Source organism: Malaclemys terrapin, chromosome 21, assembly GCF_027887155.1.
Source record: "Malaclemys terrapin pileata isolate rMalTer1 chromosome 21, rMalTer1.hap1, whole genome shotgun sequence".
NCBI lineage: Eukaryota > Metazoa > Chordata > Testudines > Emydidae > Malaclemys > Malaclemys terrapin.
Genome location: NC_071525.1, coordinates 8,581,681 through 8,594,690, shown reverse-complemented (window position 1 = coordinate 8,594,690; position 13,010 = coordinate 8,581,681). Strand labels below are relative to the sequence as shown.

The following is a 13,010-nucleotide window of genomic DNA, read 5'->3' as shown; positions in this document are numbered from 1 at the left end:
GCTCAGCCGAGATTATCATCATCATCCCGTGTAGCTTTAAGAGCTGCACCCAGCACTGAGTGCACAAGGGCAGCCCCCAAGGCTGTGTTAATAGCCCAGATCTTTAGTGGCGCTGATGTTTTCCAAAGCTGCAGCTTAACACCATCACCACAGGAGAATCCACCAGCCACTACTCGGAGCCCTCACAAGCTGGAGCAGGGGAGGCATCTCTCAGGGCACAGCAGAGCACCTGTCAGCTGCAGGAGAAGGTTTGCAGCTGAAGTTCCTGAGTGCCCGAGTTGGGGGCTGTCAGCCAGGAGCACCAGGCCAGCTGCTTGGGCATGCAAACCCCTCTCCTCAGCACAGCGTTGCTGCAGGGCTGGTGTCTACCCATCCCTTCCTCAGCTTGCCCTATGCAGCGGAGGGGGAGCAAGGTTCAGAGGTTGCAGTGCCGAGGGATCTAAGCTACACATGCTCCCGTGCCGGGTAAAGTTCTCGCTGGGGTATTTTTTAACCTTGTTGGGCAGCATCTCTTTGCACTGACAAGTTGAGGGGGCCCAATGCCCTAAGCCGGGTGGGGGAGATGTGGGAGTTGGAGGCCTGGTTCTCAAGTTCCAGTGATCGGAACAAAGCTGGAAATGGAACCCAGGAGTCCTGGCTCCGAATCCCCTTTGTGGCAGTCTAGTCACACCCTCCTCAGCCCTTACTCTAACCACTCACCCCCCCTCCCTTCGAGGAGTACCTGCCTCCCCCCATTGCTGGAGGAGGGGTGGGCAAGTCCAGAGGCAGGCGCAGGGGAGTCCGCTTACCTTCTCTAATGAGTTCGATGTATTCGTCGGCATTGAAACTGAGCTCGTCTGTGTCCTGGGCATCGTAGGCGTAGAGGGCGCGGCACTGGGGCAGGCGCGGCTGGGGCTTTGGCTTGGGTTTGGGTTTGGCTCGGCCGCCCCCGGGGATGGGCTTGGCTTCTTTGGAGAGCCTCCGCTGCCAGCTAAGGAGAAGGGAGGAGGAGATCAGCCTGCTGCATTCCTCCACCTGTGGGGGCTGGTGCTTTAAACCCAGAGGTGCTCCAGCAGAGCCCTTAGGAGCCAGGGCTCGCTCCGGGACCTCCCAGGCAGAGCACCCCTGCCTGGCACCAGCGAGGGGAAAGGCAGCACCTCTCCCGTCCCCTCTGGACTAGCCCAGCCCGGAGCCAGCCAGGCTCTGTAAGGCTGCCATCTAGCGGGTGCTGGGGGAAGCCAAACACACAGCTCTGGAGAAGGCAGCGGAGGCACAAAGGCCACAGCTGGGCCAGGCAGGGCAGTGATTCATGCAGGGGGCTCCTGGCTTGGCTCGAGGAAGGGGAAGCAGGAGGCTAGAGTCTCCCTGCACCCCTGGCTTCTGCTGCCAGGTTGGGGCTGGGGGCTGGCTCCCACGTGTCCCGCGTTAACCCTCAGCCAGGGCCCCGTGACCTGACCCAGCACCCTGGGGCACTTACCCGGCCACGCCCTGGTCCGGCACGTTCATGAAGTCTAGGTTGAGCTGGGCAGGGAAGGCTTTGGCCCTGGGGCTGGCTCCATGCCGGGGCAGGGTGGGCTGTTCCATGCTGCCCTGCCGGGCGATGGAGAGACGGTGCTGGAGAGGGGCCCGGGAGCCAGCGCTGCTATGCTGGCTGGTGTCGCTCCTCTCTCTGCCTGGAATGGGGAGGGAGGGGGGAAGAGAGTCACTTGGAGCCAAAGGAACCCAGGCATCCTGCAGCGGGAACCCTCCCTGGCCGGGGAGAGAGAATTAACCCTTTCATTTCCGGGCACCTCCTGGGGCCTCCTCTGCTGCACCTGCTACTGACCCCAAAGGGAAGAGGGCAGCTGCTGACCTGCGACCTCTGAACCTCTATTAACCCTTCCTGTGCTGTACAACCAGGCAGTGCTGACCAAGGGGAGGATGTGTCCCGATCCCCTTGAATGCATGGCCCTGGCCAGAGTCCAGCTCCTGGGGGTTGGGTGGGGTGTCTGTGGGCCCCCTTGGAAAGCAGCCGAGCTGGCCCTGTGGGCATGGTGAGGAAGGCACCCTGTGGCCAGATCTCCTCCCCCCCCCCCCCCTCAGTGGGGTGATGGGATGCTTGGGACTCATCTGCCCCAGCGATCCCCCCACTGCCCCCCAGCCCGCCCCCATGCTGCAAGAGGAGCCTTGTACCTGCTGCAGGGGGGTAGTTCCGGCCGGGGATGCTGCTGCTGTTCAGGTACCTGCTCTTCCTGGTGTCCCTCCGTGTGGGCCCTGCAGTGAGAACAATCACGATTAGCCCTCCCGCGTGCTCTTCCCCTTAGACCCCCTTCAGCTCCCTCCCCCCACCCCCAGGGCAGGGTTGTCCCCTAAGGAGTCGTGTCTGGACTCTTCCAGGGCCGAGGGAGAAAGCCAGCAGCGAGGGCTTGCAGCCCGTTCCCCGCTGCCCGCAGACACTCACGGGCGTTCCTGGGCAGCCCGGGCCCGATGCTGACGATCAGCACCTTCCCGTTGTTCCGGAGCAGCGCCACATCGCCCTGGCAGATCTGGAACTGGATCTGGCGAGAGCCTGCTGCCCCCCAGGGGCCCCAGCCGTCCTTCTTGACCTTGAACTGCAGCCTGGGGGAGGAGGGGGAGAGAACGGAGCGGGAGTGAAACCAGAGGCTGAGATAAGCAGGTGGGCCCCAGCGCGGGGAAGGGGACAGGGAGCCAGGCCCCAGCTCGAAGTTTTGTGGCAGCCCTTGGTACCGGTACCAAGCAACCAGCCGCACATCGCCAAGGTGAGTTGGGAGATCATGTGAGACCCAGCCCCCACCTCAAACCGGGGGCCCGCACTCAACACAGGGGCAGGAATAGAACCCGGGAGTCCTGACACTCCCCCATTATCTCCCTCCCTTTAATTAGACCCCATTTTCAGACTGTAAGCTCCTTGGGGCAGAGGCTGGCTCTTTGCTCTGTTTGTACAGCGCCTAGCGCTGTAATCCATGGCTGGGGCTGCAAGGATCTAGGGGTAGATAGGAATAGTTCCCCTCCTAGGGCTGGGAATGGAACCCAGGAGTCCGGACTCCCAGCCACCCCTGCTCTAAGCACCCCTCATTCCAGGGCAGGGAGAAAAACCCAGGAGTCCAGGTTCTCCCGGCCCCCTCCCCCCCAACCTGCTAGTAACCAAACACTGCGGCCTGGACCAGCTCGGCCCAGCGGGGCCCCATGCTGGCGGCAGCGTGGACTCACTGGTTGCTGAACTTCACGGACAGCGGCTGGTGGGTCCTCTCCTCGTAGCGTTTACACAGCAGGCTCAGCAACTCCGTCTTGAAGACGGACTCCAGGACGCTGTCGTACTGCGGCTCGTGGACGATGAGGAAGTCATCCTGCAAGGTGCTGCCGGGGGTGGGGGAAGCAGAGGCTGCGTCAGCCGCGGGCATACTCCCCACGCTCTCTCCGAGGCCGGAGCCAGCTGGGGGCGGTGCCAGGTTGGGTGCCACGAAGCAGAGCGGTCTCCGGAGCAGGCTTGGTGCTGGCTGCGCCCAGCTGGGGAAGCAGCCTGGTGCTGCAGCCCCCGGAGCGGGGCTTGGCCCCCCCAGCCCCCCTGCAGCTGGGCCAGGGCTGGGCTGAACGAGCCCCCAGGGACGGCCACCGGCCTCCTACCTCAGGGACACCGACTGGATCCTCTCCAGCTCCACCTGCCGCTTCAGCACCTCCTTGATCGTCCCCTTCTCGGGGCCCTGCTTCACCTTCTCCCGCCCGATGAGGTACAGGAACCGGGGCGTCAGGATCAGGTCCCGCTTCACCGTCTGCGTGGGGGGAGAGAGGGGCTGAGCAGGGGGCCAATGGAGGGAGGCAGGAGCAGGGGGGAGCCAAGGGGGGCAGGGACGTGAGGCAGGTAACGTGCGGGGGGGCTGAGGGGGAGGTGGGGCAAGCCCAGCAGAGCCTGGGAGGTGGCAGCACACATTGGTGCGTGGCCTGGGGTAGGATGGAGACAAGCACTTGGGGGAGCAAAAAAAGTGGGGAGGAGGTGGAGGGGGAAGGGCTAAGAGGAAATGGGGGAGCAGAGCCCAGCCCACTGGAAGGAAGAAGGAGGCTGGTGGGGGGCTGCAGGGAGTTGGTGCAGGGGGAGAGCAGAGCCTGGCCGTGGGGCAGGAGGAGGGGAGCTGGGGGTGGGGGAGAAGAGCAGAGCCCGGTCCTACCGTGGGCAACAGAGGGGGCCGCCGGGGGGCCCCGCGCTCACCTTGAAGCGCCGGTCGTACTTGATGACGGTGTCGGCAAAGTCCACACGGTCGCGCCGGCCCACGAAGCGCCGCAGCTCGGGCCGGCTCTCCAGCCCAATGTAGTCGCCCACGAAGTTGCGGTTGAGGCTGTTGCGCCGGCGCTCCTTCTTGTTCAGCAGGATGTTGGAGGCTTTGGGAGGGGGAGATAGGGGGGCACTCGGAGTCAGACCTTAACAAGCGGGGGGGGGGGGGGTATCCCCTTCCCCCCCACCCCGACTCTGGCTCAGGCCTCGTCCACACGGGGATGGATTCCAAGTGCTGGACTCAGGTCCCAGACAGGACCATGGTGACCAGCCAGTCCGACCCCCTGGGCACCACCAGCCAGAGCCCTGCCCCCAGGTAACTCCCGCAGCAGAGCTCAGAGAGCAACATCCGATCTGGATTGAAAAATTGTCAGCGATACCGAATCCCCTGGCCCCTGGGGAAACGGAGCCCAGGGTTCATTCCTCTCACTGCTGAAAACCTACGCGTCCTTTCCGGCCGGAATTTGTCTCGCTTCAGCTTCCAGCCCCTGGAGCGTGTTCGACCTTTCTCTGCTAGACTGAAGAGCCCGTTATTAAAGACTTGTTCCCCACGTAGGTAATTAGCGACTGGGAACCAGTTGCCCCTACTCCCTCTGTGTTAAACTAAATCGATTGAGCTCCTTGCATCTCTCACTCTAATCCTTTAATCCTCCTCATGGCTCTTCTCTGGCCCCTCTCCAATTTACTAACCTCCTCCTCAAGGGGTGGGCACCAGAACTGGACTCTGTCCTGCCTGGTCCAGCTGGTGTCCCAGGGGGGACAAATTTTAGCCCGTAATCACTGATCGAGGCAGCAACAGCGGAGCTGAGGCGGGGGGGGAGGGTAATGGGGCATTGGTGGGGCCACTTTCAATTTAGACCCACTGCCACACGTACACCTAAACGTTACCGGGGGGGCAGTTTCCCAGGGTGGACAAGCCTGTACGCCTTTGTCCCACGCACAGGCACTCTCAGTTCGCCTGGAGTCCATCCCTTACCAACAGGAGCCACCTCTGGCCCAGCCTCAGAGCATGGGGGTCATGCCGGCTTACCCAGGCACCAGTGTACGTGTGTGCGCCCCCCCCATGCACAGCGATCAACGGAGGGGATGGCTGCATCGCTCAATGGGGAAACCTCAGGATCGCTGCCACCTCCAGGAGCAGAAGGAAGGAGGGACGGGTTTTGAGGATGACCCTGGGCAAGTCACTGCAGCTCTGGGCCTCAGTTTCCCCAACCGGAAAGCGAGGGCAATGCTCCGTCCTTTCTCCCAGCCTGGGTCTATTCAGCACGTGAGTGCCAAGCTGCAGGAACCGTCTCCAGCCCTGTGTCCGTGCAGCGTCCGGCACATCCGGGCCATGCTCTCTGTTCAGGCCTCTAGGCACTACTGTAATGCACCTGATATCTAAGCAGTGGCTGGAGGTGGCCGGGCCCGATTCTGCTTTTCCCCAGGGCTGGGCAATCAGAGGGTGTGAGGGGGCAGTGCACGGGACCCACCTTCCTCCCTCATGCGGATGTACTTGCGCACGGCCACATGCTTGCGCCAGGCCTTCTGGATGACCCGGGCGTATCCGTCGTAACGCCGCTCCCGCATCTCCTCCAGCAGGAACAGCTGTAGGGGCAGGGAGCACCGGCTTAGGGGGGCTGCCAAGTGATTTTCCCCCTCCCCCCCCAAATGCACACCAGGCCCAGCCTCCCTAATCCCGAACTGGGAGCCAGCCCCCTGCTCTGCAGAGTGACAGCCCCCCTCCCTCACTCAGCAACTTCAGGGCCTGGCCCCTCCATGACTCCAGGGACTGCCTCCCCCATTGGCCTCTCCCCGCCCCCACCACCAACTTCAGCGACTCTCGTCCCCCACCCCCCTACCCCGAGGAGGTCAGTCCCCCCACCCCACCCCACCACTCACCGACTCCGGGGCCTTGATGAAAACCTTGCTCTGGCCCAGCTGGTACTGGTCTGGGTCCATGTTGACGGAGCGCAGCAGGTGCACCACGCCCTGCTTCTCGTCCCCCCGCCAGGCAGGCCATGTCTCGGGGGTGAGGATGGCGTACCTGGGGGGAGAAAGGGGGGACGGCAGGTTGTCCTAGGGGCTCAGTAAGAGAGCAGGGGGGTTGGGGGAGGAGCTGTGGAGGGACGTCTCCCAGAGGCAGCAGCTGGCACTCTGCCCTCCAGGGGCAGCCCCCGGGTATCCAGCGAGACAGGGTGTGATGCAGGGAAACCCTGGCCTTGCCTCCGGCACGGTTCCTGGACCAGAGCCTCCCTGCTGAGCCCACGTGGCATCACACAAGCCATCAGAGCAGCCACCACCCTCATGGGCTGGCGCTGGGATCGAACCGGGGGCCTTCAGAGCCCACAGCACGAGCCTCTGCACTGAGGGGCTCCAGACTCAGCTGCCTCTGACACGGAGCAGCCACGGGGGGGCAGAGGTGACCCAGGGCCACTAAAGCAGCCATGGGGAGGACCCCTGCATCAGCATGGCTCATACCTGCCTCCCTCCCCGTTCCCTATTGGGGGGACCCCATCTCCTCCCCCCGGTGCCCCTTCCCATAGCGCCAGCGGCAACAGGCCGAGGCCTGTGCCCCATCTCCTCCCTGGCCCATGGGACGGCGGCTCCTACCTCTGCAGGAACTTCTGGAAGAGCCGCCGGTAGGCGTAGCCGGCCCGGCGCACCCGGATGTTCTCCCGCAGGCCCAGGTATTCCACCTGGTGCTTCACCCTGGAGGAAGCCGGAGGGGGGAGGGGGAAGAGAGACAGGTCTGAGCAAGGGAAGGGTAACCAGGCACCCTGCTCCCCCACCCGTCTCCTCCTGGCTGGGCAGCAGATCCCGTCCATGTAGGGAGATGAGGGCCCAGCCGCCCCCCAGAGCCGGGAGCTGGAGGCACTTGGAGAGGCCAACCGGCCCTACAGGGCAGGGAACAGTCTGGAAAGGAATGAAGGGGAAATGCCCCGGGGGCTGGGGGTGGAATGGCCAAAGGCTGGGAGTGAGGGGGTTGGGGGGCAGGAACAGCAGCTGCCCAAGGGGGAAGGGCGAAGCAGCCCCTGGCTCGTGGCCCCCACCTGCTCTCCTCCCAGTCGCGGGGTCTCTTGGTCTCGTTGGGTTTGATGCAGCGGATGTAGTGGGGGGTACACTTCGTCAGGGTGCTCACCAGGTCGTTTGCTTGTTTCTTCAAAGGAACAAACCAACGTAAGCCCCAAAAGATGGAGGGTTTCTATGGTAACCGGACACCCCACCCGTACTCCCCACCTCCATCCACCCCTTCCCCCCTTCATCCTTTAAATGGGGTCACAGCTAATATGGCTGCCGAGCTAGGCACTCAGATACCAGGGTGATGGGCGGCCGTATTACCCCTCTGATGACAGAGACATCCCACTGCTACAGTGGAGTCGCATCGTACGCGGGGGTTAGGTTCTAAAGTCAGCGCGTAAAGCGAAAATCACGTATAGTCAAAATTACCATTGCGTGTAATGGCAGGTGGAATTGCCCGCACTACAGGTACAGTATTTAAATTATTTTTCTCTTTTTTTTTTTTGGCCGAACGCGTAGAGTTAAAATTGTGCAAGTTGAATTCGCATATGATGCGACTCCCCTGTACTATAATAAAGCTCAGATCTACTGTCCCATGTTTCGATAGCACCTCCCCCAATCTCTCAAACCCCACTCCCTTACTAAAAGGCCCATCCAGGGATCGCTGAAATGCAGCTAGCTCTGGGGTGGGGCGCAGCCGCTGTCTGGCAGCACTAGGCATCCTGTGTCCAATGGAAACTGTAGGAGGGTTGGCGGGGTGGGACAGTGGGGGATAAGACAGCTGAGCATCATTAGCCAAAAACCAGCCGAGCGGTGAGGGGGAAATCTGGCGAGTGGAGCTCCCGAAGCTGCCCCAGCCCCTCCAGCACAGGAGCCAGAATAATCCCCCGACAGCTCCAACCGGCCAGGGGGAGGCCCAGAGATGAAGCAGTGAGATCTCCATGCTGGGAAGGGGTGGGGCTGCTCCCCTCAGCCTCCCTCAGGTACCTTGATCTTGCTCCCGGCTGTGGTGGGGCGCCCTTTCTTCTCGGCGTTGATGTTCTCAGGAAAGCGGTCTCGGATGAAGAGGCTAAGGTGGGGAGGGAGGGAAATGATGTCAGTGCCCTGTGGGGCAGGGAGGTTTGGGGAGGGACTGGCTGGGATATGGAGCCTTTTGCCCTCTCCGTCGCCAGCTGGAGGCCAGCCTGGGAGCAACCCAGCAAGGGACGAGTTTGTTGGGCCTCAGCTCAGGTCCAAGGGGATGAGCGTCCACAGCATAAAACCCACCGTGCCATTCAGCCGTCTCCTCAGCAGCGGGGCCAGGGACTGCCATCCCCCCACCCCCACCCCCAAGGGCCGCCTCCAGGGCAGGGTAATTGTAACGGATACATAACCCAAAGCAATGAAAACATTCAGCGCTTATCAGCGTTACATCCTAAAGCAGCAAAGCTGGGGATAGAACCCAGGTGTCCTGCCTCCCAGGCCCCCCTGCTCTAACCACTGGCCTGCACTGCCTTCCCAGCCCGGGGAGGTGGCACTCACAGCTCACTGCTCTGCATCAGCTCGATGAGGTCGGTGAAGAGCACGTCGCGGTTTCGCTCACAGAATCCCTCCACGTCGTAGGAGACCTGAGGGCCGGAGAGCCGGGGTCTCAGGCAGCAGCCCAGGGAACAGCCTGGAGCCGGCGTGCTGGGGGGGCTCCCTCACACAGCCTCCCCGAGGGGAATGAGCCCCTCCCCATCACAGAGCCCACGTCCGCCATCCCCCCCAGAGGGGCCCAGCCCGGAGCCAGGCCAGCCATGGCCAGGGAGCGCCAGACTGGGGCACGCGCAGGGGGACGGGACACACCAAAGGCCTAGAATACGCAGCTACTGGGGCAAAGCACCAGCACTCCCCCCCCCCCCCATCCAAGCCCACTCCCCAACTATGACAGCCCCCCCAACCCTGACCCCCTTTGCCCTGCAACCCAGCCTCCCCTTCCACTGGAATCAATCCCTCCCCCAGCCCCCCCCACATACTCCTCCCCCAGCCTCCCCTTCCACCCTAACTTACCCCCCAGCACCCACACATCCCCCTCCCCCCAATCTACCCTTCCCCCAGCCCCCCCACTTACCTCTCCCCCAGCCTCCCCTTCCACCGGAATCAACCCCTCCCCCAACCTCCCCTTCCACCCTAACTTACCCCCCCAGCACCTCCACATCCCTCTCCCCCAGCCCCCCCACATATCCCCCCCCAGCCTCCCCTTCCGCCAGAATCAACCCCTCCCCCAGCCCCCCTACATACTCCTCCCCCAACCTCCCCCTCCACCCTAACTTACCCCCCCAGCACCCACACATCCCCCTCCCCCAATCTACCCTTCCCCCAGCCCCCCCTACATACTCCTCCCCCAACCTCCCCCTCCACCCTAACTTACCCCCCAGCACCCACACATCCACCTCCCCCCAATCTACCCTTCCCCCAGCCCCCCCACTTACCCCTCCCCCAGCCTCCCCTTCCACCAGAATCAACCCCTCCCCCAGCCCCCCCTACATACTCCTCCCCCAACCTCCCCCTCCACCCTAACTTACCCCCCCAGCACCCCCACATCCGCCTCCCCCCAATCTACCCTTCCCCCAGCCCCCCCACTTACCCCTCCCCCAGCCTCCCCTTCCACCAGAATCAACCCCTCCCCCAGCCCCCCCTACATACTCCTCCCCCAACCTCCCCCTCCACCCTAACTTACCCCCCCAGCACCCCCACATCCGCCTCCCCCCAATCTACCCTTCCCCCAGCCCCCCCACTTACCCCTCCCCCAGCCTCCCCTTCCACCGGAATCAACCCCTCCCCCAGCCTTCCCCTCCACCCTAACTTACCCCCCCAGCACCCCCAAATCCGCCTCCCCCCAATCTACCCTTCCCCCAGCCCCCCCCCTTACCCCTCCCCCAGCCTCCCCTTCCACCGGAATCAACCCCTCCCCCAGCCTTCCCCTCTACCCTAACTTACCCCCCCAGCATCCCCACATCCCTCTCCTCCAGCACCCCATCTACCCCTCCCTCAGCCACCCCTCCCCCCTAACTACCGCCTCCCTCATCCCCTCTATAGTAATTGTACCCTGTCCCCAGCACCTCTCTTCCTTTTCCCCTCTACCCTAATGTATCCCTTCCCCACCCCCCCCTCACGCCACCTTTACCCCCCCCCATAGCCCTCCCCAGGACACACACCCCGCGCTGACCTTGCCGGCGTAGTGGTGGATGATGAAGCCCTTGTTCCAGCTGTTGAAGTGCTGGTGGGTGCCCACGGCCATCTGCAGCTTCTGCAGCAGGCTCTGGTCGGCGCCCTCGCCCTTGGCGTGCATGGTGGCGCACACGTCATCCAGGATGCTCATTAGCCCCGGCGGGTTCTGGGGGGGGGGGGGGGGGGGGGGGAGACACCGGACCGCTCAGCCAGGAGGGGGCGCCACTCCCCAGCCCCTCCGCTCCCAGCGCTGGCCAGCAGGAGAGCCAGCGCCCCCTCCTGGGCAGCTCTGGCGCTGCAACGAGGCAGGGTTTGGGGTTCCCCCACAGCACTGAACAGACCCCGATTCAGGGAGAGGAACTGGGGGTACCCTTGGCTCTGGGGAAGGTCTCTAGGAGAGGTCGCCAGGGAGACCCCAGGTCACAAGGGAGACCCCGATTAAAGGGGAGACTGGGGGGCAGAGCCCCCCCAGCTCAGAAGGATGCGGGAGGGGGGCAGTTAGGGGGATCCAGGTTCCGCGGGGATCAGAAACTCAAGGCGGCAGGGGTCCCAGGCTTGGACCTTGTCACACAGGTTGTCTTCCCCCGAGGCCTGAGGTATTTGGAAGGGGGGAGCCCGGCCGCTCACTCACCACTTTGCTCTCGATCAGGTCGCAGACGATTTTGTTGTTGAAATAATCGATGGGGCTCCAGCGAATCCCTTCCTGGACGTACTCCTCCTGGGAGGGCGGGGACACGACGGTTGTGAGGGGGGGCTGGGATCGGGGCAGCCCCAGATCTTGTGGGAGAGCGGGTGTTGGGCTTTGCCCATGTCCGAACTCCGAGGGGGGGACACCCCCAGCTGCGAGTCAGTCGCAGGTGCTGGTAGTTGCAGGTGCCGGCCACCAGAGGCAGACACGAGTGCTTAGACTGCACAGCACACAGAGACTCCAACAGGGCCGGGGGCTGCGCTGTGCCAGGCGCTGTACAAACACCGAAGGGCCCAGTTGGCAACAGGCGGCAAGGGAAACTGAGGCACAAAGAGGGGAAGGATCTTGCCTCAGGGTCAATGGCAGACCTGGGAACAGCACCCAGGGTCCTGGGCCCCAGCCCAGTGCCTCGTCCACTGGGCCACGCTGCCTCACAACCCCATTGGCTGACCTCCCCCACCCCATCCCTCCCCTTACTCACCGCCTGCCCCTCACCTGCTCTGCCTTCAGCGTGAGCTCGATGAAAATCTGCTGCAGCTTCTCGTTCACAAAATTGATGCAGAATTGCTCAAAGCCGTTTTTCTGCGGGGTGGGGAGGCGGGGGAGACACAGACAGACCCATCAGGCACCCGGGGGCCACGCTGGGCAGGGCCGTGCAGCATGGAGGGTCCCCCACCCGTGGGAGGCAGAGCGCGACCAAAGGGGGCTCTGGCTTGCTCAGAGCAGCGGAAGGGGGTGTCACAGAGAGCTGAGATGGGCCGAGGGCGGCAATGGGGCATCCTTGGCAGCGAGCTCACACGCTGTCTGTCGCCCCCCCATGGCCCCCAGACTCTGGGGGAGAAGGGCTTTGCAGATGGTTGGTGGAGGGGGGATCCCAGTTCTTCTCAACATGCTTCTCCTCTTCTGCTGGCCCGAGCCCCCAACAGCTGGGGAGTCAGGAGGGGACGTAGGAACCTGAAAGCCCAGGATTGTCTCTCTCACGCCCCTGCCCTGTGGTACCTGGAAGATTTCGAAGCCGTAGATGTCCAGCACCCCGACATTATATTCCTCGTAGTCCTTCTGCATCGCTTTGTTGACGGCCTGGGGGCAGAGCAGAGAAAGGGGGGGTGGGGAATTCAGGGTCTTGCCTGGAAAATTACAGGCCAAAACTCCAGCCCCAGTGTGTGGGGGGGTGACAGAGACCTGGAAGGGTCACTGGTGTGCGGGATGAAGTGGGGTTAAAGGGGATCAGACACCAAGTCCCCAGAGAGAGAGCAGGTGGGGCCCAGCGGCTGAGCTGGGCAGCTCGACACCGGGTGTAGAAGGTTCGCTGGGCGTGCCAGGGCTGGGGCCCCCAGGGCGGGTGACTCACGTCCACCAGGTAGTCGAAGAGCCGTGAGTAGAGCGCCTTGGCGAGGGCGTCACGGGTGAAGCTGGCCTGCTCGGCGTTGAGCGTCACGTCGATCACCTCCGACTTGCCGCCCCACCGGCTGTCCATCTTGCGGCTGGTCAGCTTCTCCTTCAGCCGGCCCTGGTCGATGCCCAGGAGGTAGGAGGGGAAAGCCAGGACTGGGGAGGGCGAGGGTAAGCGGGGAGGGTGTCAGGGGCAGCACCCCAACCCTGTCTGCCTCTCAGCAGGGCTCCCCCCCCCTTCGCCCCAACCCCGGCTGCTGGATTCGACTCCCCTCTCCCTCCCGCCTGCCTCCAAGGTGGGTGGGGTATCGGCCTCCTCCCCAGAGGGAGAAGATGGGAGGGGGGAAGGAAACAGGAGAAGGTGGGACCCCCCAAAGGATGGAGGCAGATCCCTGGGGCACACAAGTCAGGCCCCACCCCCACATCAAGTGCCCGACAGACCCCCCCCCACCGAGGTCCCTTCCAACCCTGATATTCTACAATTCTATGATT

General features: G+C 63.5%; 1 protein-coding gene across 2 annotated transcripts in view; it reads right to left on the bottom strand.

The window, feature by feature from the left end:
• The window catches only part of LOC128826952 (unconventional myosin-Ie-like), a 34,371-nt gene that overhangs the window by 2,967 nt on the left and 18,394 nt on the right, over window positions 1-13,010 (bottom strand). For both annotated transcript variants that reach the window (XM_054010546.1, XM_054010547.1), the window contains 18 exons: window positions 12,478-12,674; window positions 12,126-12,206; window positions 11,622-11,708; window positions 11,070-11,156; window positions 10,437-10,604; window positions 8,768-8,853; window positions 8,234-8,315; window positions 7,279-7,385; window positions 6,839-6,937; window positions 6,128-6,272; window positions 5,719-5,833; window positions 4,184-4,353; window positions 3,604-3,749; window positions 3,190-3,336; window positions 2,420-2,577; window positions 2,152-2,232; window positions 1,457-1,652; window positions 789-970 (listed from right to left, as the gene is read on the bottom strand). In XM_054010546.1, the coding sequence (XP_053866521.1) occupies window positions 789-970; window positions 1,457-1,652; window positions 2,152-2,232; window positions 2,420-2,577; window positions 3,190-3,336; window positions 3,604-3,749; window positions 4,184-4,353; window positions 5,719-5,833; window positions 6,128-6,272; window positions 6,839-6,937; window positions 7,279-7,385; window positions 8,234-8,315; window positions 8,768-8,853; window positions 10,437-10,604; window positions 11,070-11,156; window positions 11,622-11,708; window positions 12,126-12,206; window positions 12,478-12,674 (2,334 nt within the window). The remainder of the gene's footprint in view (window positions 1-788; window positions 971-1,456; window positions 1,653-2,151; window positions 2,233-2,419; window positions 2,578-3,189; window positions 3,337-3,603; window positions 3,750-4,183; window positions 4,354-5,718; window positions 5,834-6,127; window positions 6,273-6,838; window positions 6,938-7,278; window positions 7,386-8,233; window positions 8,316-8,767; window positions 8,854-10,436; window positions 10,605-11,069; window positions 11,157-11,621; window positions 11,709-12,125; window positions 12,207-12,477; window positions 12,675-13,010) is intronic.